General features: G+C 41.0%; 3 protein-coding genes across 7 annotated transcripts in view; 1 reads left to right on the top strand and 2 right to left on the bottom strand.

Annotated features, from left to right (window-relative positions):
• ddb1 (damage-specific DNA binding protein 1) overlaps window positions 1–899 on the bottom strand; it is a 50519-nt gene extending 49620 nt beyond the window's left edge. Inside the window, exon 1 of the mRNA XM_030376865.1 lies at window positions 735–899. Coding sequence (XP_030232725.1) covers window positions 735–795 — 61 coding nt within the window. The 5' untranslated portion in view covers window positions 796–899. The remainder of the gene's footprint in view (window positions 1–734) is intronic.
• Window positions 900–2818: 1919 nt separating this feature from the next.
• LOC115559237 (transmembrane protein 138) lies at window positions 2819–7416 on the bottom strand. 4 transcript variants are annotated; one of them, XM_030378014.1, is made up of 5 exons: window positions 7191–7416; window positions 5747–6008; window positions 5183–5354; window positions 4832–4907; window positions 2819–4000 (listed from the first exon to the last, which is right to left on the bottom strand). In XM_030378014.1, the coding sequence occupies exons 2-5, from the start codon at window positions 5962–5964 to the stop codon at window positions 3888–3890; spliced, it is 579 nt and encodes a 192-aa protein (XP_030233874.1). In that variant the 5' UTR covers window positions 5965–6008; window positions 7191–7416; the 3' UTR covers window positions 2819–3887. The 4 variants fall into 4 exon arrangements, with proteins under 4 accessions (XP_030233874.1, XP_030233876.1, XP_030233875.1 ...); XM_030378016.1 differs by having other exon boundaries at window positions 2819–3971; window positions 5747–6200; window positions 7191–7413; XM_030378015.1 differs by having other exon boundaries at window positions 5282–5354; window positions 5747–6200; window positions 7191–7410.
• A 3191-nt stretch (window positions 7417–10607) lies between these two features.
• slc22a31 (solute carrier family 22 member 31) lies at window positions 10608–26484 on the top strand. 2 transcript variants are annotated; one of them, XR_003979409.1, is made up of 10 exons: window positions 10608–11927; window positions 12853–12956; window positions 13520–13674; window positions 17356–17524; window positions 17806–17951; window positions 18202–18310; window positions 18608–18822; window positions 22442–22553; window positions 22935–23616; window positions 26031–26484. XR_003979409.1 is itself a non-coding variant. In XM_030377670.1 (9 exons), exons 1-9 carry the CDS (start codon window positions 11418–11420, stop codon window positions 23461–23463), a joined length of 2049 nt encoding a protein of 682 aa, XP_030233530.1. In that variant the 5' UTR covers window positions 10608–11417; the 3' UTR covers window positions 23464–24105. The 2 variants fall into 2 exon arrangements, 1 of the variants encoding a protein (XP_030233530.1); XM_030377670.1 differs by lacking the exon at window positions 26031–26484 and having other exon boundaries at window positions 22935–24105.
• The last annotated feature ends 382 nt before the right edge of the window (window positions 26485–26866 follow it).

The raw sequence follows: 26866 nt of genomic DNA, 5'->3' as shown, positions 1-26866 counted from the left end.
ATTATAATAAGACTCCAACTCAACCATCCCCTGAAAAAAGTTACAGAACGATGCATCATGTTCTGCACAGCACATGGCTTAAGTTTGGTAGGACAGTGGATATGGACAAGGCTGAAAATATGCATGCCTATCAGGATGCTAATCAAAACACAAAAGATTGGCATCTTTACACATAACTCATAATACCGGCTCCGGTTAAGGGAGTTGGGCTTAATTCCTCTTAATGTAAATAAACTAGTGCTAACCGTCAATATCTTACAGCATAATTGTTGACAGGTCTGAGAATTGTGATAGTCAGACAAAATCGCACGAATTAATGTTCCCAAATTCAGAAGGGGGTATTATACAAAAGGTTGGTCAGTCAGTATAATAAACCTGCTTGTCCATACTTCGTTGCAGTTGCAACGTCGATAGGGATTCAGAGTTAAAACCAAACATGTTGGATACACTAGTATAATGTAGGTGGCCTTGATGTAGCATGATAAAGCCATGAGGGGTTTGCAGATAAATTCAACCGATAAACGTGTGTTATCACGATCACGTTTACAAGTCCATGCTGTTGCTGTAATGCGAATGCTTTAACAAAACGAGAAAAAAAATATTGAGTGAGGCCCTGCGATGCCAGTGTTACTTAAGTTCAGGCGCGGGAGTTAAGCTAGCATGTATGTGGTGAATGTGTGCGGTGCTGATGTGATATTTATCAAAACAAAATAATAATTTAACGGCATATTTACCTGTGATGCAGGCATTGACTGCCGTAGGTTTTTGAGCGGTTACAACGTAGTTGTAAGACATTTTTGTAAAACAGAAAATAAACACCTACGAAGTGTTTTAACGTTGCACAAGTGAAAACCAAAACACCATCGGTGTTAAAATGGTACGGAAATAGCTAGCAATGTAGCAACCATACGGCTAATTTTGAAGCCTTTTAATATGAGCGCCCCCTGACGTCGCGGAGTTATGTGTAGGCACAATAATGTTACAGACTAATTTTAAAAAGGTTCCTAATTATTAAGCTATATTAATTATTGGGTGTCAAGCAGCGAAGCTGCGAGACAACCTATTGTGTTCGTATGAATTCCTATTATTATTATTATTATTATTATTATTACTATTATTATTTAATTACTTATATATTATATTCTAGGTAAAATGTAAAACAAAAATGTATAATTATTAGGATAAGATATTTGAAGAAAGCTTTACTCTGTTGAACCAGAGCTTTAATCAACAATGTAAGGGAAGAAGGGGGTGGAAATATAATAACATAACATAGTCCTACATAAATCAGTAATTTTCAGGTATAAGAATTCTTCGATTTCAGGCAGTGGTTAGCTTGAGAAAGTTGGTTGTATGTGTACCGTTTTCCATGCTGTACATAACTCTGACATCCTCACATAAACACCTGCAACCAGCCGATAGCAAATTGATGGAGATATTAAACCATCTGCAGGTTAAGAAATTGCGGGTATTAAAACAATTGCTTGCTGTTGTACATCTACTCCATAATGCATGAGGTTGAAACATACACATTTTCTAACTATGAATGGCTTTTTTTCTTTTTGTTTATTGGGTTTTTGCAGGAGCAGACAGCTGTGACAAAAAAACATTTATAAAAAGTAAGACATTGTATAAAAAAAAAAGATAAAAAATGACCATAAACCAATAGACAATCCAACAAACACAATATTGATACCCCTTCGATCCGAAATGAGTGGGAAATGTATCCTCTGAATGATTCGGAAGAATGGATCCGATATTTTCCAAAATTTGTTGGAGCAGCCTCTTAATGAAAGCCTAACTTTTGCCAATTTAAGAAAATAAAGGATATCTCTTATCCAGTGTGTATGAAAGGGAGATACAGTTAACCTTCAATGGGTCATTATAGTCTTCTAGCCAGTAGGGTGACAAAGCTAAGACACCTTTTTTGGATGTAGGGAGGGAAAGCGATGAGGGGGAGATCCCAAACAGTGCACTGCTAGCATCTGGTTCAACTTTTTCCTTAATTATCTCAGATGGGTACCAAAAGTCTCTGTCCAATAGTTATGTAGGGACGGGCAAAGCCAGAACATTTGTATGAGTTTTGCAGGAGAGGGCACCTATCACAGGCTGGTGATACACAGTCATAAATCTTAGCTAACCGAGCCATTGTGTAATAGGTACGGTGTACCAATTGACATAGAATAAGACCATGCCTTGCACAGATAAAAGACCTCTGCAACACGTTTCAGAATCTCCGCTGATACCTCTTCTGGTATTGCCTCCCCCATCTGCCTCCGAAAGGGTCTTTATGGAGGTCAATTAATATGGTTTAATTTGTTTTTTATTTATTTGGTTTGTTTAAAAAGATTAAACCAGTAAAATATTTATTTGGATTGGATTGGTGGCAGGAAACCATCTAAAATGAAATCATTAGGTGGGTTAGGAAACGTTGGGAATGTGTCATGGAAAAAGCTATGGACATGTACATTTCTAAAGAAAGGTTGCCTGGGAAATTACAATTTGTCAGAGACCTGCAGAAAGGATGCAAAAGCCTTATCGATATACAAATCTTTGAACGTCTTGTAACCAAGTATGACCACCTTAAGAAAGTATATTCTGCTATGAAACGAGGAAAGACATGATAAGGATAGGGCATTGGTGGGAAATGAATGGAGACCAAAAAAACGCTTAATCTGAACCAATGAGAATTGCTTAAAGTGAGACTTGTGGTTTACGATGGCCATTAGAGTAAATCTTCATTCAGATTATTTTTTAATACTATTTTCTTCTCAGATACACAAATCTGAAAAAAGATCACGTGCACAGGAAGCTTAGGTATGAAACACAGCTTCCTTGTCCCTTTTATTACACAAACTGCAGCCTTTTGAACACACTTTATATGTTATATACACGTAAAACCCCAGTTCAGAAGGAAAACACCCAACCGTCCAATACCTGGTATGTCAAAAAACAAAACACAATACATAATCATCATTTTATTGAAATTAACAGGGCCACAATACGTGGAAAACCGAGATGTAGACGTGCCTATATAATTTATAATTTATTAAATTATTGGTGAAACACTTAGACATAGGAGTGGGATGCATGTTAATTTGTTAGCTTTAACATTTCAGTTCACTTCCCTCCAGAGCCTTAAGATTTATATTCTATTTTATTTTATGTTTTATTAGGAACATTTGATTAACCTGAGCATTTTCTTTTGTTGAGTTTAGAACAAGAATCAGTTTCTGTGTTTTGTTTTATTGTGTATATTAGATAATTACTTTACATACCTGGATATATCAATCACCAATTGAAAAAACATAATTATAAAAATACAATTACAATTCTACTTATGCCTATTTTTCTTATTAGTGCAAAGATTTTTAAGGGATAGTTTTACAATGGGCAAAAGTATGAAAAGTTATTAAGGAAATTACAAAATGTGGTCCATGCTGACATCATTGAAAGACGACTTGATGTGTGAATGAGATTGGACAGTTTGTCAGTTTATACCAATACAGTTAGCTCATGTAGCATGGGGCCAGTCTAGCCATGAAATGACTGATCAATTTAACGAACGTGAAACAAGATATTACAAATGGTGTTACAATCTGTATAAAACAATTCCAATAGGCATATATCTAATATTTACAATAAAGTATACCATAAGTTGAGTACTGTGGAGACATAAATCCTCAGCATGTCAACAAGTATAACAGCATCTACAAGAGCAACAAGTTCTTTCTGGCCCACTGCACTCCATGGTCTTCCTTATCAATCACCTTTTCCGATCTCAGTGTATAGTTTGCAAATTATCCACTGCTAACTTCCTCCCAGCCAGTGTGTTGTTTGCAGCTCTAGAGTTGGAACAAGGTGGCCTTCCCCCCTTCCTCAAGGATTCACTGTCTGGCTCGAGCGAAGACCTCCCGCAGCCATGATGAGTCTTCGTAGAGTCGAGGGTCCCCCAAGTACTCAGTAGTTCGCTTGTAGAAGTAGTAGTACAAAATGGCAACTATGTAAAGGATACAATGAATGTCACTTCAGGGAATGCAACAGGAAGAGACATTAAATGTGCTCAGTTTAGAAGGAATTTCTTCTTCGTTCCATGAGCTCCACTGCATCTCAACTCTGATCACCATTGTTAATTTACTTATGTATTATATTGATTGATGCATTGGAATTGAATAGGCACAAAAATCAGTTATCTTCAATAAATAATTTAATTTGGGCCAAAAGTTTGTGAAAAGAAAAAGAACGTAAACACGTTGAAGTCTGTAACTTTAAACAGACAAGACATCCTCTTGTTCAGTAATGTATGACGTCCCAAGCTACAATCTTCTCCTTCTGATCATTTTATGGTGTCTGCAGTGAAATTATTCAGTTTGCCCGACTAAAAGGAGACCCAATAATCTTTTTTGTAACTTCAAAATAGCAAGTAAGCCAATGCAATATAAAGCATTCTTTGGCAAAGCAAATAAAGTGGTGCTACATTTTTTCCACTTGTTGCTTAGCACACCACATTATATCCATATCATTGAATTGAATTGTATCTGACTAACAGCCTGCTAATTTTATATACGGTGCTTTTTGCCATCTACTCCTCTTCTACTCAATATCTAGATTGATCGAAGTACCATTGGTTGGCTAAGACTCTGTAGTGCTGACCACCAAAAACAGTGTAGTGTAAAGACAGAGTATTGTAATTGATTGATTGCCTGATGTAAATGACGTAACAATTCATTCACTTCTTGATATATACACACACACATAAAACCACACATGCCCCGACCCAAACACGTCGATAACTTATATCACTTGTCAAAGCGCAAGCTAGTTTTCTTACCAACTCTCTGGAAGACAAAGAGCGCCTGTAGGCCATCTGTCCAAATAAATCGGTTAGAGTTCAGCCAACGCAGATTCTGTAAGTATAAATCATAATATTACTATTAATAATATCATTATTAGCAATAATAATAATAATAATAACGAAATAATCGTTCTCATAGATCAATACAGTACACACACTAAATAGCAACAAACATTAAAGCACTTGTTGTAGTTCGAAATATGAGATCAACTGGATGAATAGATGCATCGATAAATATAGTCAGCATAGTAAATAAATATTTATATTTATATATATAAAAATATAATTTGACTAATTGTATTTGGTCTTTGGTCTGCAGAGAAGTACCATGATCCAGGAGTGAAGAATGATGCTTAGTGTTAAATAGAGTGCGGAGTACATCAGCATGGCCCTGAAGCGATCCAGCAGTAGAGCTACCAGGCCCACCTGGAACACGTAGGTGTTGAACAGCATCAAGAGTATGATGATCAGGTTGAACAGGATGGAGATGTCCTGTATACTGTTGGACACAAAGGAGAAGAAAGGAGGAGAGGAGAGAGATCAGGGGATGAGGATATGATGAGATGAGAGGAAGAGAGCATGGGAAAGCAGAGGGTGAAGAGAGGAGGAGAGGAGAGAATAAAGGAGAACAGAGGAGAGGACAATAGAGAAGAGGAAAGGAGAAAAGGGAAGGAGAAAACAACACCAAAGAAGTCAAGAGGAACCAAGATCTGTCAATAGAGCAAGATGAACTTTACCTTTCCAGACTTCATATGACTATGCAATGACGTTTATCACACAGCTGAGTTTGCAATTAGTACCATTCACAGCCTTGTTTTCCACCTTTATATGTTGACTGATCAGACTACCAAACAGCAGACTGACAGCAGAATACAGAAAGCATTGCCTTACATGAAGAGCACAAGCTGGACAGCAGGCTCTTTCCTCAGCAGCTCGCTGAAGGAGTTGACGAACAAGTCAAAGGAAAGCAGGCTGAGCTGGATGAACAGAACCAGGGAGTAGTTGCTTGTGTGTAGCGTCTCCGGCCCAAAGGCTGGCCGCCCGGGCGGATTGTGGTTCCACGATGGATCCAAGGCTGCACTGCTCTCACCCACACATGACAGAAACATCCACCTCCGCACTTAGTGACGTGGTCCAATGTCTCCTAGTACCACTGTCGTTGGATGTCGTTGGAAGTGAAATAAGCCATTTGTTATTCCTTCAGGGATTCATTATCAGGAATCGTAGTTGATCAAGAATCACCCCATGGTGGGTGTGCTGCATGGAGAACAACCCAACTTGCTTCCAACTTCAAGATAGTACTGGTTAGCTGTAGGCTAAGGCATTTTTATTTCAATAGTAGAGTCTGTAAAAGTAGTTAAACACAAAACAAAGACATACATTATTTATGCAATACAAATCACAGCAAATTGTCTTGCCTATTTTAGTATTTTTTGGTTATTTTTTCTATAATTTCAGTGGACCAGATATATACCTCACTGTTATGTATTACATTTTATATGTTTAATCTATTAAACAATTGAATAAAATATGTTCAGGCAACAAAATGATTTTCATTTGATAGAATATTAAGATAAAATAGCTATAATAAAAAAGAGTAATCACTTGAAAACGTTACTAGGGGTATACTAACTTCCAATAAATACATACAATTAAAAAAGTGATCGACATTCTAGGAATGCTCTCATAATATAATGCATGCATTTTATTAGCGTAAACACAACATGCCTGTTAACGATGACACCATTCGGATCCTCTTATAACCCCAGACATATAAAGCCGTATTTATAGCTTGGAGTGCATTGGCAGGTGTGTGTGAGAGATTAAGATCAGTTTTAAACTGGAGGACAGTAGTGTCAAACACGAGTTGTTATCCACTAATGCTATAAATAAAAACGTTTATGAAATATAACACCATCAGTTTCTCTTCTTGTAAATACCTGATCAAAACATTGCTGAGACTAAGGTTATACCTTCAGGCGTTGACTTGCTTGTCTTTTTGTCTTTATTCACGACGAGTAGCTATAATCCACTGCCTGGCTTCTAGATCACTTCTGTTATCGTAAAAAATCGTATATATATCTGTATAGATATATCTATATATAAATCTATATAGATATATCTATATAGATAAATATATTTGGATAGCGTTGTATTGGGTGAAGCTGATACTATGATGTTGTAGTTAATGTGTGGCAGTCTTAATCGACTTATAGGGGACTAACCAACCCTCCTGTCTATACAAACTGGAATGACGCTGTCTGAGCCACAACAACACCTACCATCTAGACGGGAAATGATAGGCTATAGAAAAGGTTGTTTATTTAGGTATTACCTCAAAGCGATGTCCACTTAGTTCACTTTATCCATAAACAAATCCGGTATCTTCATCATGTCTCCCGCCCCGCCGCCACTGTTCTCGCTTGGGTGGTAACCTGGTAACAGTTTTCACCGCTACGTCTCTAATATATGGACATATTATGGGAGCTACCGAAATATGCCACATCTCTAGCCAGGTTTTGAGGTTATAGAATGTGGATAACTTGAGAATTAAGGTATACCAGTTGGCATGAATAAGTGGCTAAATGTATAAATATAAAAAGTGAAGAATGACATTCGCCTTTGCCTTAGGTATTACGGTAATTTTAGATAGGCGGGACGATAATTAATTAAACCATTGCCATCGATACTGCACTGCCTCACAAGTATATTGGCCTAAGCAATACCAGTAGAGGCATATACTTTTCCCTGAACTTTTAAACGTTGCAAACGTTCAAAAACATAATTATATATTTATGTGATATTCAGTCCAATGCTTAAAATATATCTGTGGCATTCAGTAGGCCAATGCTGTGTTAAAGTGTGTAAAGTAAGTGTTTCTTTTCTTTATCAATCCCCTGTAGGAGAAATCTGTTAACGTGTGTCCCTATAAAACAATGGTAAAAAAATAAAATAAAAATACAAAACATGTCGGTAACTCTAAAGTCAAACCGTCCAATCTGAAGGCTCTACTTAACAACTCCCCCTACTCACTTCCACCAATGCAAACCGAACAGAACTCGAGAGGGCGTAGCCTAACTATGGTGAACGACCCAGAGGAACGCAACACAAATTCAATGCGAACATGTATGAGGCTTTAATAAAATCCCCGATGATTTTGAAACTCCGCCCGGAAACATATTTTTTTTTTTTAAGTTTATCAAAAAGAGGGCATGTCCCGGCGTAAGAGAATGTCTCCCAACGTACGGGGAACCCATTTGATTGAATCCTACCTGTTCCACTGTTAAATAGCGGCGCAAGTTGGTGGGCGCTATCCTGGCAATTTCCCTGCGTTAGAAAGAAGTGTGGCGTGTGAGCGTGTGCATGGGTTGAATTGCGCCTGTCCCACGCCGAAAGCTTGAGAAACTACACGTCTACTGTGGTAAGGGGTCAGTTGATTCCCCGTATGGGATTAATAAAGTAGGCCTACACCTCATGCACATTCAGTAAATGCGAATGAAGGTAACTGTATGTAGTTCATTTTCACACTAGTAGCCTATCCTATTGTCATAGATATAGCGGTACACATATATTGATATGGCGTTCCTAACATACAAATTGTACTGGGATGGTATCCACTTGGGGGCAGCAAATCACAATAAACCGGTGCCAGAGAGTCGACTGTGAGGCATGGACCTACCGTATTAAAGAGCCTACTTCTAGCCTTCTGTTGGTTGAGACGGAGAACCGAGCAAAAATACTAGCCTACAACCCACCCCCCTTTCCGGTTCTGGTCAACGAGCAATGAGTTCCCACCGAAATAAATGGCTTTATAAAATGCCAAATACAACACGACAGAAAATGTATTTCGCTACGATACTTGATTTGGAACATCAAGGAACACCACTCACCACTCAGTGAGTTGCACATTTCTGAAAACAAACGTTTAGGGTTGTTTCAAGTTTGTGAAAACCATGGTCTTGACATAGACCATGGACACATTTTTTCAATGTAATTTTTCTCATGGGACTGAAACAGATGCACCTCAAATGTTTCAATTTTAACATTTATTTTCATGATCAGCATGGCTAATGGCCAGCCCTTTCAAAAACTGTTGTTTTCAATGTTGGTGGTTGTGAATGGAGGGTAGCCTACATTTTCAGGCCCTTTAGCTAATGTTTATTGCTTATTGCATTAGGGCCTGTAGCCTATACATCGAACACCACCTATTTAGTCCACTTGGCATAGTATGCGTTTGATACCTGGCTATTTTCTTATTTATATTTTACAACTGCAATTCATCGGCTCTGTAGCTGTACTCTGCTAAATGACAATAAAATGTAATCTAATCTCATCATTTTTCAGTGTGTACTGCCAAGCAGAAAGACCTTCGCAAAGGACTTGGATAAGGCATATGCTATCATGGCAAAGGAACCTAAAAGGACCATCGAAGAACAGCACCACGTGTCCACCACCGCTGATATTTGGAGGGCAAATAACAGAAGCTACCTCGGGGTGACAATGGATTTATGGTGAAACGGAGGAAGTTGGAACAGCCTGTAAACGATTCAGTGGTCGCCATACATTTGATAAAATTGCCGCTGAGATCGAGGAAGTTTTCTCCGAATTTGGCCTTACTCACGACAAAGTTACTGCTTGTGTAACTGATAATGATGGGAGTAACTTTGTGAATTGCCTCAAGGAGTATCAGTAAGTTTGATTGTGAAGAGGAGGAGGGCAAAGGCAGGCGAAGGCAAAGTAGAGTTTACAAAGACCGTCTCAGTGTACTGCTTACTGCTGTAAACAAAGATTCCCAGGCTGGGCTATGTGTAGGCCTACTGCCTCCCAACCATAGATGCCCACCCCATACACTTAATCCCAATTGCAAACAATGAGGTTGATAAATGGTTGGTAACTAATCCAGAATCAAGGGCGGTGTACCGCAGTTCCGAAGCCAAATGTTCAGCGCTGTGGACTAAGAAGAGCCGCTCCACAGTCGCATCAGATTGCCTGGAAGAGGTTGGTGAGAAAAAGTTGATTGTCCCCATGCCTATGCATGAATTACAGAAATGCCCCTCACAAACATAAATAATCTTTGCACACAGATTAAATGTATGAATGACGGGGAATACCAGTTTCTCAAAGAATATTGTGCAATCATGAAGCCTTTCACAGTCGCATTGGACATCCTGAAGGGTGAGGACACTTGTTTTCATGGGACTTTTCAACCAATGCTAGAGGTTCTAATGGCCAAAACCTTCGCAATGAAAATGGTCTATCGCCAATGACCACTGGGTTGCCAGAGGTTATTGTGGGAGCAATCAAAACTCGATTTGCTGCTACAATGATTCCAAAGCTGCGCTACTGGCTTCCGTCTCACTCCCCAAGTTTAAGCTGCGCTGTGTAAAAGAGGAAACCAGAAGAGACCACATCACTTTCCTCCGTACAACGGAGTGCCGCTGCCTTCCAACGGCGGAGCCTGCAGCCCTGATGCCTGATGACCGTGGTGAAGTTAGTTTGATGATGGATAACAGATATTCAGATATTCATTTCCTATGGAAAATTGCTTTTTGCTCAATAGCTTCCGAGTTATGGGACCCTTACACCCCAGACCAATGCAGACCTGTCTTGTTATGTGGTACTAACAAGACACACCTCACTAAAAATTCATATTTTTCCCCACCTATTTTATTTAAATATTTTAAGAATCCCATTCATTTCCTATGGAAAATTGCTTTTTGCTCAATAGCTGTCGAATTATGGGACCCAGACACCCCAGACCAATGCAGACCTGTCCTGCTATGTGGTACTAACAAGACACATCTAATTAAAAATAGATATTTTGCACCTCCTATTTTATTTGTGACCAAAAGGGGATGTGCCTCTGTGAAATGCCGCAAGACAGCTGGAAGATGTAGCCTAGCCCTACACCTTACGACTCGTACGGCTGGGCGCACCAAACAACTGGATCCTGCATAACTGTCCTTCTCTTCCTTTCTTCAAAGCTCATCTCAAGACCTTTCTGTTTGATGATAACTTCTCCTCCACTCCAAACACATAGCTCTATCTTTTCTCTCTATTGTTTTTGTTTGTATTTTCATTTCCATGTGAAGTGACCTTGGGTTTGAGAAAGGTTTTTTTTTTTTGTGGAAAGCGACTAATGGTATCTGTTATACCATTGTACTTTTAGCCTTAAATCTAGCTCAGTCATTATGCAATACCGCATCACCTCATGCTGTGTAATGAGCTTCATTGAACACAAGAAGATCTAATCAGAACACCAAATTCATATTTCCTGTTATTTTGATGAAAGTAATGCAAAAGTAATTTAAAAGTTGCCTTACAAGTCAAAGACAGACAGTAAATGTAATAAATAATGCATTACGCTTTTGAAGTAACTTGCCAAACACTGTGTGCCAGTATATAAAAAAAATGAGTTAACACAAGACATTATCACCTCGTTGTAAAATATTTGGTTAAGTGGGGGACACGCTTTCTCACAGTTGTCTGACCCAATTATCCAGGGTCTGTTTTCTACAGCGGTCCTTCTAACGAAGACGAGAGATGACCAACCGGTCTGTTAATGAACATCCCCTTTCACTCCCGCCCCTTGGGAAGCTGTTCTCCAGGTCCTCCTACATGTGCATCGTGTGGCAGCTCTTCCCAGCGGATTGTCTGTGGCTCCATCAGTGTTCTATTCAACATGGACTATGAGACCAAGGTGTATCCCAGGTCTGGCGGCTATGGAAAGTTCAACCGGCTGGTAGTCTTGTTCAGCTGGTTCCCAACCTTTGCGGTCATGCTGAATCTTTTCTGCGACGTTTTCTACACTTTGATACCGGAATTGTACCACTGCAAACCGGACCCTCGGCTGCTGCCCTCGTGTTTCCAATTCAGCAACTACTCCAAGCAAGGGTACCTCAACATCACCATCCCCTGGGTCAACGGCAGCAGACGCAGCCACTGTCAACTGTTTAAATACCCGAGAAATGTCTCGGTTTTTAACGAGAACCTCCCAAAGCAGAAGGTGTCTTGCACCAGGGGATGGGAGTACACACATTCTGCTGGACTCAACAGAAACTACGTGACAGAGGTGAGAGAATCGATAGACGGGCAGAGACATTCCAGGGTCGTTAGTTTCCGCCCTGCATTACTCTGAATTATTGCGTCGTCGCTCCAAGTCCTCTCGCTGGTTGGCGTCCCGCTGTGGTAGAATCAGCGTGAGCCGCCGACTTCTTCGATTCAATTTTAACAACCAAAACCTCGCACCACTCCCTCGCTATCGTTCTTACTTTAAGCTGCCTTACCTAGAAGTAAATCCATAAGCCCACTGGTAAAAAGCAACACAGCCACTTGTGATACACCGCTTAAATACACACAACAACACACACACACACACACACACACACACACACACACACACACACACACACACACACACACACACACACACACACACACACACACACACACACACACACACACACACACTATGTGTGATAAGGACATTCGACAGCTCAAATATTTATCCTCTCCAACCTCACAGTTATAGCTGGAAAGTGCACCACTTGCTAGTGTTTCCCATTGTCTATTTCTCAATGGAAATATGTATAATGCTAAACACGTAGCAGCTCTTACAGTGTAGGAACAAACAACAAAGTTAAAGTACCTCTTTTCTATGACTGTATAAAAACATACAGTTGCATGTAAATATGTTGAGAGAGCATGAGAACCATAGTGAGAAGGAGCGAGAGTTGGAGTTGGAGGAAGTAGGAGTCATTGACCCTGAGCTGCATACTTTGTTTAATGCAATAACGCTGTCAGCAGACTTTCTAATTCCACATACAGGGACTTGATTCACTTTTCAACAAATCACACACAATGTGTCTGTGTGCGTTGTTAGCGAAGATGTCCAGCGTGCTTTTTCAGTAACTGACTCCAGCCAATCAGTAGTTCTTGTGTCTACTACTATCTGCTACTGCCTGTATGATGTGATGTCTTCCTGTGTTCTTGTGCAGTGGGACCTGGTGTGCGGAGACTACTGGAAGGTTCCTCTGCAGCACATCTGCTTCATGGCAGGGTGGATCTTCGGATATGTTCTTCTGGGGACGCTGTGTGACTGGTTAGGACTTCTGATTTTTGCCACTAGTTTCTGTCTTTCAGATGAGATGTTAAACTGAGGGCCTGACTCCCCCTGGTCACTTAAGATCACAGGGCTGTTAGCGTGGTGTCCTGGATGCCCTGGCTCTCGTAACAACCTGGTCAACCGATGGTCCCCTGGTCGCTATTCTAATGATTCCTCACCTCTCACTGTTAGTGGAAGAGGTGTGATACCCACTCACTCACTATGTATAGTACATTGAGTAGCTTGAAAAGCAATATATATTAATATGTTGAGTCATTGTTATTAATAGTGACAGCTTATTGGCTAATCACAAGAAATAACCACAATGGTAAGATTCTACCTTCCTTGAACCAGAAGCTCAAGGAAGCAGACAGATCTCTTTTTGCATTAATATGCTGGTTTTAGGGTTGCTTCCTTCTTCCTTCTGCTTAATGACTAAATAGTTTGAGTTAATCATGAAAAGCCTTACGTTCTGGCCAATCCTTCAGAAACTGCTTATTGAACTTATTTTGTTAAGTAGCTTTTGACTGTTGCTGCACTGTGTGTGCTTGTCTCCCCAGGGTGGGTCGTCGGCGGGGTTTTCTAATCTCCGTCAGTCTGAGCAGTGTGCTGGGCGTGGCACTCTGCATCGCCAACAACCCTGTAGTCTTTCTCCTGCTGCGTCTGGCACAGGGAGCCATGCTGGCTGGGGTCCTGCTGGCCTCCTATATTTCCAGTAAGGTTACAGATCCTATATTTGAAACACTTTTACATCTCTATTAGGGTCACCAATCCTAAATCTGATACATTGCTTTATCTTCCGCCAGGATCCACACCCTAAAGTTCTAGTAAGGTCACAAATCCTATACTGATACACATCCTAAAGTACACCCACTATATCTCAGGTAGGGTCCCAAATCCTATTTCTTCAAATCCTAAAACATATCTATTATATCTTCAGTAAGGTCATACATCTTATATCTGATATCTGCATCTCTAGTTAGTTCCCATACCTATATCTGATTACCAACCTTCATCTCTAGTTAGTTTCCACATCCTATATCTGATCCACAACACGGTCTACATATCTCACTATATCTCATGAAGTGGCTCAGAACCTATATTGAATACACCATTTCCTTTATCTCAAGCAGTGATGGGGATAACGGTATTATAAATAACGGCATTATTAACGGCGTTACTTTTTTCAGTAGCGAGTAACGGATTACTCTTCCAATCATTATAACGCCGTTACCGTTACTTCCAAAAAATGCGGCGCGTTACTATAATTGAAGCAGTTTTTTCTTCAGACCCACTAGATCTCCCTCTCTCTCTTTACTGTTCTTCCTTGATTAGTGGGCACAAGACAATCGCATTTATGACCAACGATCAGCTGAGGTACAGTAACATCTCACGTTAAGCCAATCAGAGGTAGAGTTGGCGGGTGTTATTTACACACATTCGAAAGCATGCATAGTCGGACACACAACGACACGAGTGAGTCAACGTGAAACAGGAATGGCGAGCCCAAATAATCCCAAAACAGCCTTCTTTAAATGGAAGTAGCCATTACTTTTTTTTCAAGAAATTAAAGGAACGAGTGTAATCGTGAAATTATGCTGTCCTGGACAAGGTGCCTACCCACGTCGGTGTCAAGTAATTCAAATATCTTTCAACGTTGCATGCTTCTGTTCCATGAACATATTTCGGTGGTATAATACGTCCCCTTTATCCACAAATGTTCAGAGACGTTTCAGGGTATATTTCAGGGAATTTATTTCCAAGGCCTTATCTACTGACTGAATTTCCTGTCTATTTTTGAGTCCCTAACGCATATGAATGACCCTCTGGCTGGTCATTGGCTGGTATAACTGGTTGCTTTGCCCTCTTTTTTTTTTTAGCAGTTACCAGTTAGGGGTAGCTTTTCTTGAATCTCATTAAAGGGGCAGTGAATCCAAAATCATTGCCGTCCTGACCAATGAGAGCTGAGCAATTTTATATCACCGCGTATTGGGTGCATTCAGATCTTAATTCAGAGTTGTCCACTTGTGATCTGATCACCCAAGTTGCATGTTAATGCCAGGTATTAACAGTGGCTTGAATCAATAGGAAAATTCTGATTAATGTCATAATCCAAAGAAAATATATTTTTTCTGCTTTCGGTTAGAATCTCTTTGGCTTGTAGAATGAGCCCTTTATATCTACATAGGCAGTACCTCGAAACCCGCCATGTTGAAGCGCCATTTTCTCAAAGTAGCACAGAACTGACAAATGGCTCTAGACTCTAGGTATTCCCAAGACGCTCACGCTCTGCAGCAAGCCAGTCACAGTTGATTGGCGCGGCGCTGTACAGCGAAGGTAAACAAACAACTAAGGTTAGCATTTCGTCAAGTAGCCTATTACTTTTCCTCCCGAGATCCCGCTAATGTTGTGTTATAAAGTAAAGGGAAACAAGATATCTATTCTTCCTCCACCTCTCTCGCTTCTCTGCTTGGTGTCGCTGACGCTTATAGTTTGCCTCCCTCGCTCTTGTAACGTCACGTACGTGGAAAAAAAACAACGAAGCTCTGAATACTGATTTAAGCTTCGAATACTAATTTTCCGAGTTGCCGTTAGCTGTAAAAATCCATAGATTAGCCGCACCGTCATATGAGCCACAGAATCGAAAAATGGGAAAAAAGGGGCGGCTTATAGTCCAAATCTGCGACACTTTATTACAGCACAATGGTTAATTAGGTGATATTAGAAAATTTCCCACGGCACACCTGACGATCTCTCGCGGCACGGCACACTGGTTGAAAATCACTGCTCTAGAGGAACAAGTTTTTTAATTCAATCATCTTTCAATTAAAGTCTTTATGGCTGTACTGTTTGAATGTTACGTTCTTTAAAATGCACCTTGGTGTTTGCCGCAGAAGTGTCTGAGAAGGGTCTTGTGACGGGTCTGGTTAGGTGGGATGCAGTTTTGGGGGTCTGTGTCTGGGCTAGGAGTACAGTTTAGGCTGGGTTTTGATGAATGGCTCTCCATTAAGGGAGTCAGACAGTGAGAGGGTACACTAACGGTGGGTGTGGAGGTCAACCTGGCATCTCCCTCCTGACTCTCCTATCCCACATCTCTCTACTTCCTCTCTTCTCCCTTGCCTCTATACAGTTCACCCCCTCGCCGCAATGTAATTTTCCATACATCATGTGAGGGAATTCCCTACTAGAGTTTCGTAGTTTGTTAATGCATAATAATTTAGAAACAATAAAAAAAAAAAAAACATAATATATACTTTTTTGTTCCCAATACATTGGAAGTCAAGGCGGGTTCTACAGTGAGGGTGGAAACACTGACACATGCGGTGGCTAGATGACACAACCTGAAGAAAACAAAGCTTAATTTATTCAAGTGAAAAATCTGTGTATGGTTCGTTCTTTGAATATTCCGATTTAAAACAAAATCAGAAAAACCAAATAACAGAGTAGTTTTTTGGTTTTTCTGATTTGGTTTTGAAACAGAAAAAGGCCAAAAGGAATAAACAAATAAACGGCATTTCATTTGTGTTTGTGTTTTGTTTGTTGGTTTTTTAAAACCGAAACAGAAAAACAAAAATAGATACATTTGTAGGCTACACCAGAAGGCAGAACGCAGCGAGCAAAGAAAAAATAGCCTACCCCCTAAACCAGCAATAGACTGTCCAATTATATTTAGCCTTAGTTATGGCCGCACTTGAACCATATGGGGATTTTATTCGTGAACTATTTGACAATGGAAAGACACACGACGAGATCAGTACCGCTCTAAAGCAATCTGGTGCACCGAAGTGCTCCGTTATGACGGTGAGGAGGTTCTGTGTGGAGCACAACCTTCGAAGAAGAAATCTAGTTTCCTTCTTCTTCTATGTAGCCTATTGTACAATATGTAGGCTACTTGTCATTTAGATGTATTTTAATGTTTTATGACCAGCTAGGTTTCTTAGTAAACAGCCACATGGAATATCATGGCGATCTTCTCCACGGTCATATCGTCCACTCGCAGACTAAGTCGCCGGCTCCCACGGAAAACAATAAAGCTGGCCATTGTAGAATGCGAGACTCAATGGAAATTTTGAAACGTCTTCATATGTATTTTTTTAAAACCACGTGCCCTTTTCCCGGCATGCATTGTGGTTTTATCTAAATATCACTCAAACAAAACAAGCAACTGAATTATTCAGTATTCCCGTTTTGATATAAAAAACAGAAAAATGCAGTTTATTTGTTTATTCCTTTTGCCCTTTTTCCGTTTCAAAACCAAGTAAAAAAACAACAAAAAACAATTCTGTTATTTGGTTTTTCTGATTTTGTTTTAAATCGGAATATTCAAAGAACGAACCATACACGGATTGTGAAATAACATGGATTTTCCATCCCACACTGTCTCTTCTCTCCTCAGGGCTGGAGGTGTGTGACCCCCCTAATCGCCTAATGGTCACCATGATCGGTGGGTTCTTCGGAGTGGGGGCAGAGCTCCTGTTGCCGGTTTTAGTCGTCCTATGCCGTGATTGGAAAATTCTCCAGGCCGTCGCGACGCTGCCCCTCATCCTGCTGCTCTCCTACTGGTGGTCAGCGCTATCTAGCACTTACTAGCCTAGTTTTGCATTAGCAAGGAAGCTTGGCTTAACAATAACAAGGAAGCCTAAATAAGCATAGCAATAATTAACTATGTTATGCATGTATAATTAACTACTATTCTATCACAAAGTTGTTTTTTTACCTATTTGTCCTCCAACTAAAACTTGCAACTCAAACATTTTCCTGTTCACCTGTTCCTTGTTTTCTGTCTTTCTTCGTATTTCCCAAATACTGCTTCCTGTTTCCTGCCTACTGCTTCCTGCTCCCCCAGTTGTGAGTCAGTGTTTCCAGAGTCTCCCCGCTGGCTGCTGTCCACTTCCCAGCTCCTCCAGGCCAAGAGGTCCCTCCGGATGTTCTCCTCCGGGAATGCACTCTGTCTCCGAGACGAAAACCAGCCGGGGGAGCGCCTATTGGCTGGTAAACATCCACACGCTCACGCTCACGCTCTGGGAAAGTGAGAATTTAAGGATTTCACGGCTAAAGATCACTCTCTTGTCTTCCTCTTTGTTTCTCGTCTCTCTCTCGTCTCCCTCTCTCTCTGTCTCTTTGTTTGTTTCTTGCTCTCTTTTGTCACTTGTCTATCTCACTCTGTCTCTTGTCTCTTTTTGCCTTTGTCTGTCTAATTGTTGTGTCTCTCTCCTTCCCTATCTCCCCTACCCCTCCCCAGACATGGACTCTGTGTATGGGGATAACTGCCAGCCAGAGTTCCACACAGTCCTGGAGCTCCGACAGACCCGTGTCGTCTGGAGGAACTGTCTGATTCTCAGCTTCACTCTGTGAGAATCCTCTTCTTCACCTACATCTTAATCTCATTATTATTATTTTTTAACTGGCTCTCACCTGAAAGCCATGTCCACTTTTCCATCCAGATTTTCCGAATTCCAGCACTGTCCATAAATCAGCACTGGTTTTGAGGACCCTTTTAGAAATAATTTACATTAATTAGAGTTAAACATGTTTAAGATGCTTCTGAGGTGTTTTATCATTGTTTTATTAGCTATAAAACCTGTAGTTTCAACAGCATTACCTTCACCCTAGACTTCCCTCACTATTGTCTTATCCTGTTTCTCCAGCTTTATTGGGACAGGTATACAGTATTGCTTCAAAAGGAACCTGCCCAGCTTTACCACAAACTTCTACTTCACCTACTTCTTGAGGGTCCTCACCAGAGCTCTGAGCTGCCTCTTCCTCTGTTTCACTGTCAACCGCTTCGGTCGCCGCAGCATCCTGCTTCTATCTGCCATCATCACCGGGCTGTCCTCCCTTCTCCTGCTGGCACTCACACTATGTAGGTGATCTCACATATACAGCTCAGTCCCAACAATGTTATGTCCCCACATGTATAGCTCAGTCCCAACAATGTTATGTCCCACATGTATAGCTCAGTCCCCACAACGTCTATATTATTACATAATGTGTAAAATGTTAAGTATCTTATCGAACCAACGCTAGTTGACCTTATATGGTTTTCAACCCTCATATTTTGAACATTTTTGATAATCAATCATTTATACAAATTTATACTACTATCTGATTATCACGAAAGTCAACGAAACAAAACTTTTGTTGAAAGCCCTACATCATTAGTCCCCACAATATTTATTGCCCCACATGCACTGCTCAATCCGCACAATGTATCACAATGTCACCGAATATCCTGTTTGGACCACACATGCCACAATGTAAGTACAAAACTGTTACCAATGCTGTTTTGTATCAAGTTTTCCTCCAATCCTGTTTTGACTACAATGTACGTGTACCCTCATGTACAGTTTGTCCCCAAACATGAAGATGCACAGTGTAGGTGTCCCAACAAATAATGTTCAAACTCAGGACAGACCTTATGCATCTACTATCTCACTTTCCCCAGAATGTATGCATTTCAAATCCCATGGCTCTCCATTGAATAGACAACACATTGAATTCTGTTAACCTCGTTTGGAGTGCTTCCGATTAGGTCAATGGAGTAGTTAGACGTATGTGACACTGTGCTCCCAGACGTGCTTTATCCTTTGAATAACTCGATAACTTGATATATTAGAGTAAAAACGATAGATGAACCAGCGTACAACCCCCAGAAGCCACAAAAGTGTGCCGAAAACCATAGTCATTGATTTAACAAAAGAAATTTGCAAAACAAGAGCAGCTCAAGCTAGCAAAAGCCAGGCCAGCCCCGGATTCCACAGACAAAATTAAGGCGATGAAACACAAATAAAATGACCTAATGGGGACAATGACGGCTTGAGACAAGAAATGATTCACAATGGACAAGAAATCAACGGTAAACTTTACAATCTCGTGGCAGAAGTGCACAATTTGACTGAACGAGTTGAAGAAGCGGAGTCCGATGTGGCACCGGTGGAGGGATGGGCGGTGGAGGCGACGAGGTCTTCTGCACCGGCCTGGAGCAGCAAAGAACCATGCGGCGCAAGCTAACCGACTTAGAATCCCGCTCCCGCAGAATCTATATAAGAATCTTTGGAGTTGCAGATGGGGAAGAAGAAAACTCTGACACTGTTTATTGAGAAACTCCTCAGAAGACAATTGCCGCTAACACAGGACTTGGCCTTGAAAATACAGTGGGCACATCGCACAAGGAGTACAGCGGGTTTAAGAAACAACATTAAGAGAAGGGGATTTCTTTCTAAACAACGTACACCAACATGCCGATCCACTTGGACATGGGGGCCCGGGTCTACAGCCGCGCCCAGGAGGCACAACCTAAGATGAGAGCCAGAGCGAGGGATAAACTCCAAGGTTTCCAGAGAGGAGAAACTCAGTAAAGATAAATGGGAGCATATCTCACGAGCTGGTATGATTGTTATAATATTGAATGGCTCTAAAATGGCTGAAACTATAGCAATTTGGCTTCGCACTGTTGACTCAATTACGTCTGGGAATGGCGGGTTAATTTTTCGTATGAGTCACGTTACGTTGGACGGTGGGGGTAGAGTTATTGTTCTTCGCCAGCCACCCAACCAAATTTTGCTTTTGGGTTTCAGTACTCTGTTAATCACATCTTGGAAACGAATGGCCGGGTCAAATAATTGTCATTCACGGACTCCAGCTAGGGTCCCTGAATCTCACCCAATTTACAGCTTGGGTTAATCTGATATCTGTTTATTTGGGCAGGAGCTAAGAATAAGGATAAGATTCAAGACACTCCAATTAGACAAGGAAATGGGGGGCCTAGCACTGCCAGATCTTAGAGAATATTATTATGCTGCCCAAATCAGATACATTGTATATTGGTGCTCCCAAGAATATCAAGCCAGATGGCCAGACATTGAGTTAAATCTATATCAGGCTCCTCCCCGGACCAGGGTAGGTGGTAGGGGTGTGAATCTTTGGCTTCAGACGATTCGATTCGATTAACGATTCAGTAGTTGGCGATTCGATTCAAGGACAATTATTATTTTTTGGAACGATTCGATTAGATTCTGTAAACCACGATTCGATTCAGTAACTTTGAACCAAAATTCTATATCCTTAAAATAAACATGCAATAATGTGACACCCCTTGTCAATTTTACCATTATTATTTGCGAAGCCAAAATGCTTCCACACTTTGGATTTCAAGTTTGCTGGTGCATTAACAATCTCGCTGCCGCTCTCTGCCATGTTTGAAATGCACCAGTAGAGGGTGAGGGAGAAAAAAAACTCTCGTGGGACTTCCTTGCAAGCTGACTAGCTGATGACAGAGTTACGGATTACCGAGCTGCACTTCACAAAATAAACGTGTAAACTAAGTCTTAAAACATTAATCATAATCGATTCATACGATTTAAAGCATTTATATTGATTATTGGTGAAGCCAAAGCGATTCATTCTATTTATTTATTTTGGCAGATCGATTTAGTTGAATCGGTAGGACTGATAATCGATTCATCGATGCATCGCATGAATCGTTACACCCCTAGTAGGTGGTAAGGAATAAATTAATTAATTAAATTTAGAAGGAACCCTTAAAATATGGAATGAGGTTGTGCAAAAAAATATAACTTTTGAACTGGCCTTGACCTGCAGAAACTGCCAAAACGTTTGCTCAATGGGCCAAAAAATGTATAACAGCTTTTTGCACACTTGTTGAGGTGTGTTTAACTTATATGTTCAGGTACTTTTAGTTGACCTGTCACTAAGCTTTGCCCTTAGAATGCAGATGAGCCAATGACATTCCAGCATCCACTATACTCGGACATCAGCTCGGACAACTCCATTGAAAACAACAGGGAGGAGCCTGTTTCATGGTGGATTTATGTTGAAAAACATGGTTCAAACGATATGCTTGGGGTACATGTAACACAGACAGTCTCGGTATCCCGAGAGTCTGCAGAATGGGGTACATTTCATCCCTTTTCCCAAGCCACAACGGGACAAGAAAAAGTGTAATGTGGATCAGAGTGTGTGGCAGGCCAGAATACCAACTGAATTTAAGGTTGTCATCTTCTGCATGTATTTTAAAGTTTTGAATGTACTCCTCCATAGCGTATTGTACACCCTTTTGATTGCTTCTGGAAGAAATTAAATAATTTTCCGCCCAAAACTTCTCCAAAACCTGCTGTGATAAACTGTCAGCTGATTTTTCCATATGTTTGTGTTTTCTAGTCTGGTTTGTTTGTCTGAGTTCGTCATGGTAACGACAGGGGGGCATGACTTAGCGACTGGTCAATTTACATTTCTATCACACAGAAGTTAAAAAATAATATCAATAGATGTTAATTAACTGATTGGATTGCTGACAAACTTTGGAGAGAATTTGAATGGAAAAACTTAATTGAATTTCATTACACCACACATAAAAATGTATAATAGGATAGTTTGTTGCATTGATGAAATTTGTAGTTGTAGGGTGTGATGTTTTATGTTTTGGATGACATACTATGAAAACCTTTTTTTTGTGTGTGTAGACCTGCATGACGGTCTCCTCATGGTCCTGTCTGTTTTGGGTCTGCTCTCCTCTCAGGCCCTGGCAATGCTCAGTTTGCTCTTCGCCAGCGAGGTCATGCCCACAGTCATACGGTAGGAAATCTCCCTCACGTATTTATACTGCAGCATTGTTAAATATTTGATACTAAATAGTTTGTAATGTTCCATCCGTCTGCAGTATATTTCAATATAAGGAAACCTCTACCCTTTCACGTTAGCAAATCAATGCACTAAATTGAAGAATTAACAACGATTAGAAACTCGATCAAATGCTTCATTGCCCTTGCAGAAACAATATGCCCATAGCATTGCGGAAGTGCATTTCATTTCAGCTGAATTGTTTTCCATTCCCTATCTTCTTCTTCCTCGGCTCGTCTTCTCATACTTTCTCTATCTCCACTCCTCCACTCTTCATACCTCACCCTCTCTTCCCTCTTGCCTCTCTCTCCTCCCTTCTCCTGACCTCCCCCCCAGTGGTGGCTGTCTGGGCCTGGTGTTCGCCGCGGGCTGCGTGGGCATCGCCGCCTCCTCTCTGATGGAGCTCCAGAACAACGCCGGCTACTTTCTGCACCACGTCATCTTTGCTTCCTTCGCCGTGCTCTCCGTGCTCTGCATCATGCTGCTGCCTGAGAGCAGGCGCAAGCCCCTCCCCGACTCGCTGGACGACGGCGAGAGCTGGCGCCGCCCGCCCCTCTTCCTTTTGCGCGGTGAACGGGACAGCCTGCTGCTGCTGCTGCCCACAAATCCTCCGCCCCCAGAGTACAATGCGGGCAGCTACTCATGCCTTCTGACGGCCACTCACCGCATGCTGTGCAAGGGGGAAATACCGTTAAAGATGGCCGTTCCCGCACAGTCGTCATCGCCAAAACCGCCGCCGCTGGAAGTTGGCGAGAGAGTTGAGGAGGGATCATGGGATTCCAGCTTCGTTGAGGGAGAAGATATCCAACCCCTCAACCACTCTCTAGGTCTCTTGGACTCGCTGTCCATGTCTGAAGATATCTGAATGGTCCAGACCGACGATTATCCGTCATCCGATCAGACAGTGGTGTGGTAGGGAGGACTAGCTGCTTGCAATATCAGCCAGCGGAACTTTGGGTGGTCCCCTCAACAGCACAAGAGAGAGAATCCTTGTGCTTACCATCATTTGCTCTTGTAGGTATGAGAGAGAGAATTATCAGTAATCTCCCCATCCCTCCAGAATGCTGTACACAAAACTTGAGCACTTAATTAATGACATCACTGTCCTCTCATCTGTCGGTGTCTCTTTCCGTCTTTCTGTAGCCTGTATCTGTCTATGTGCCGCTGTGATTGAATGTCTGTCCATATTTCTAATTGTGTGTGTGTATATATCTTGTCTCCTATTTTGTTGTCATGTCTGCATATTTGTCTGTTTGTCGAGCTATCTCAACCTCTGTCTGCCTCTAAGTTTGTCTGTCTGTCCAGTGACGGGGTCTAAGGGTGTTAGCTAGCTATATGCTTATGCTATGGCAGAACTTCCTGACGAGCTAGTCATCAATAGCAACGTTGCTTCGAAAGAAATTGTCTTTTTTGTTAGAAATTGTGTGTTGTTCTGTAGGTGTTGATTATGGTTGGGATACACTCAATCCTATTCTTCCACTGTAAATATATTGAATCTCAATCATGGTTCACTCTACTGTAATTTCCTTGAGACTTCAAATCATCAAGTTAACCTTATGTTTTGCCATAAAACTAAATGTTGGGTTGCCCTCTAAATGCGGGGAACACACACTGCTCCAATCCAGATATCCATTTATGGCAATTTATGATTTCATAGAGTGCCTAAGTCACGCCACTTCCTGTGTTCCATGGGACTTTCTTTCCAGAGCTATTTAAAGAGTCACGACAGTGGAAGTTCAAACTCTTTGATCGTCACAGGTTTTCTTTTTTATTTGAAAGAAAATTAATAAATCTGAAAATCATTCACAAAATAGATACATTAACTAGTGCTGTCAAGCGATTAAAATATTTAATGCCATAGTTAACTCGCGATTAATCGCGATTAATGGCAAATATTTTGTCTATGCTAAATATCCCTTGATGTCTTTGTCCCATTAATTGTCCTCATTTTAATGCTCTAAACAACATGGAGAAGTGCATCGGCTTGCCTTGTGCATATGTTTTTTTCATTGATAACAACATTGGCATATACTGATCAAAACAGGACGATACAAAAAACAAGCCTTTAGTGCAATTAAACGATGAACTTACAATCATACTGCCGTGAACATAGCAGTCCGGCTACTGCTTCTTTGTTTTGAGCCCAAAAAAAAAGTAAAAATAAATAAATAATTGTGTTAATCCCGCGATTAAAAAGATTAACGCCGTTAAAATTGGTTTGCGTTAACGCCGTTAATAACGCGTTTAACTGACAGCACTAACATTAAAGTATCTACATACATGTACATATATTAATAAATAAATCAGAATATAGATTTTAATTTAAAAAAAGGGTGGGAGGGGAATGATTAGGTTGCATAAGAGTTCAATATGAAAAGATTCATTGATGCAGTGTTAAAAAATATGTATAATAATAATAATGCATTGAATTTATATAGCGCTTTTTCCTAGACACTCAAAGACGCTTTACATTGAAGGGGGGGACCTCACTCAACACCACCAGTGTGTAGCACCCACTAGGGGTAGGAGAGGACATGTCTTCCTCGAGCTCCGACTACTTTAAGGGATTTGTTTTTATTTTTATGTTGGATTTTCTTCTTCGTTGAAATTGACTAAAATGGGCTTCGAAAGCGACCAGAAAAGACGGCAAGAAAGACTAGTCGCCTGCTGGGTCCGTTCCAAACATGGCCGCCCTTGTTAAGCTGGAGAAGCATCGAGAAGCCCTCTCTATGGAATTTAAATCAGCCATAAAGTAACTCAAAGGGAAATTGGACTTTGTCCAGAAAACGGTCTCAGGCCACGGTAACCGCCTGACTTCCCTCGAATGAAGCAAGCTTCTGGCGAACCAGTTTAGTGACAAAATTGAGGAGAGGGAGGCTAAATGCCTAGTTATGTAGGAGAGCTATAACATGCTAAAGGCTAAAGATATCGACCTTGAGTTGCGCAGCCGCCGCAATAATGTAAGAATAACTGGCTCACAGAGCCTTAACTACCAAGCCGAGCGCTGGGTCCAGTCCAAGTGCTGTAATAGCGCAAACCCACCAGAAGACCATCAGAGTAGACTAGAAGAGAGGTGAGTATTACAGTTCAATAACCTTTGGAAGAATAGGTTTACAGCTGCCCATAATTAATCATTGTTAGCCATATAACAATAACATTCTAGGAAGAGAAAAGGTCACTGGGAGAATTCGAGCAGCTCTTTTCATTGATAAACAACACTTTAACAAAATAAGAGCGGTCAAGAAAGCCAAAGTCTGAAAGAAAATACTTTATTATCACTTGTAAACAAGTCACAACAAAACCTGAGTTGGTTATATTTAGAGAATAAGCTTGTATTAAAAAAATTAAAATTACGATACCTCATGAGCGCCTCCACTTCCTGAGAAGGCTGAAGAGAGCCCACCTCCCACCCCCCATTCTCTCTTTTTACAGAGGGACCATAGAGAGCATCCTGGGTAGCTGCATCACTGCCTGGTTCGGAAACTGCACCAAACTGGACCGCAAGAACCTGCAGCGAGTAGTGAGGACAGCTGAGAAGATCATCGGCGTCTCTCTCCCCTCCATCTCAGACATTTACACCACTCGCTGCATCCGCAAGGCAACCAGCATTGTGGATGACCCCTCCCACCCCTCACACAAATTCTTCTCCCCCCTTCCGTCTGGCAGAAGGTACCGGAGCATCCGGTCCGCCACAACCAGACTACAGTACAGCTACTTCCCCCAGGCCATCCGACTCCTCAACTCTAAGGGACAGATCTGATCATCTCTGTTACCCGTGGTTTATGCACTATTGCACTATTGCTTTATATTCATATTTATTATATTCATATTTATATTCCCGCACTACTCAGACACATAGTCATATTTATATTTATATTCCCGCACTACAAATTCCACAGTCACTTTACTGGTTTGCAGTTATATGTAGCATGTTGTTGTTGTTGTTGTTGATTTTTTGTTATTATTGTCGCTCTATGTTGCACCTTATGTTCTTGGGAAACGCTATTTCATTTCACTGTATACTGTGTATATGGCTGAAATGACAATAAATTATCTTGAATCTTGAAGTAAGCCCTCCCCGTCTTATCCTCTCAGGATGAGGTGAGCCAGGTAAAGAAAAGTTTATAGCATTTAAGGTGTAAACACTCAGTCAGCTAAGTAACAGGGTTTATCTCGGGGGCGGCAGAAGGTATAAAATAGTAAGACGTGGTTTTCCCTTGGAATGTGGGCCTTCATTTACTTTTTCCTAACTTCCTCAATGGCTTCCT

This window comes from Gadus morhua, chromosome 14, assembly GCF_902167405.1.
Source record: "Gadus morhua chromosome 14, gadMor3.0, whole genome shotgun sequence".
Taxonomy (NCBI): Eukaryota; Metazoa; Chordata; class Actinopteri; order Gadiformes; family Gadidae; genus Gadus; species Gadus morhua.
Note: the sequence above shows the minus strand (reverse complement) of the source record. Positions and strands in the feature narration are given on the sequence as shown.

What these genes read in the sequence shown, in the direction of transcription:
- LOC115559237 (XM_030378014.1), bottom strand. Translation starts at nt 5,964, where the DNA reads ATGTTTCTGTCATGTGTGGGTGAGAGCAGTGCAGCCTTGGATCCATCG. An exon ending in TTCTTCACTCCTGGATCATG is followed by an intron (nt 4,908 to 5,182) that starts GTACTTCTCTGC and finishes TTATACTTACAG; the next exon opens with AATCTGCGTTGGCTGAACTC. An exon ending in CTTTGTCTTCCAGAGAGTTG is followed by an intron (nt 4,001 to 4,831) that starts GTAAGAAAACTA and finishes TCCTTTACATAG; the next exon opens with TTGCCATTTTGTACTACTAC.
- slc22a31 (XM_030377670.1), top strand. Translation starts at nt 11,418, where the DNA reads ATGAACATCCCCTTTCACTCCCGCCCCTTGGGAAGCTGTTCTCCAGGT. An exon ending in GGGGGAGCGCCTATTGGCTG is followed by an intron (nt 17,952 to 18,201) that starts GTAAACATCCAC and finishes ACCCCTCCCCAG; the next exon opens with ACATGGACTCTGTGTATGGG. An exon ending in CCTGCTGGCACTCACACTAT is followed by an intron (nt 18,823 to 22,441) that starts GTAGGTGATCTC and finishes TTGTGTGTGTAG; the next exon opens with ACCTGCATGACGGTCTCCTC.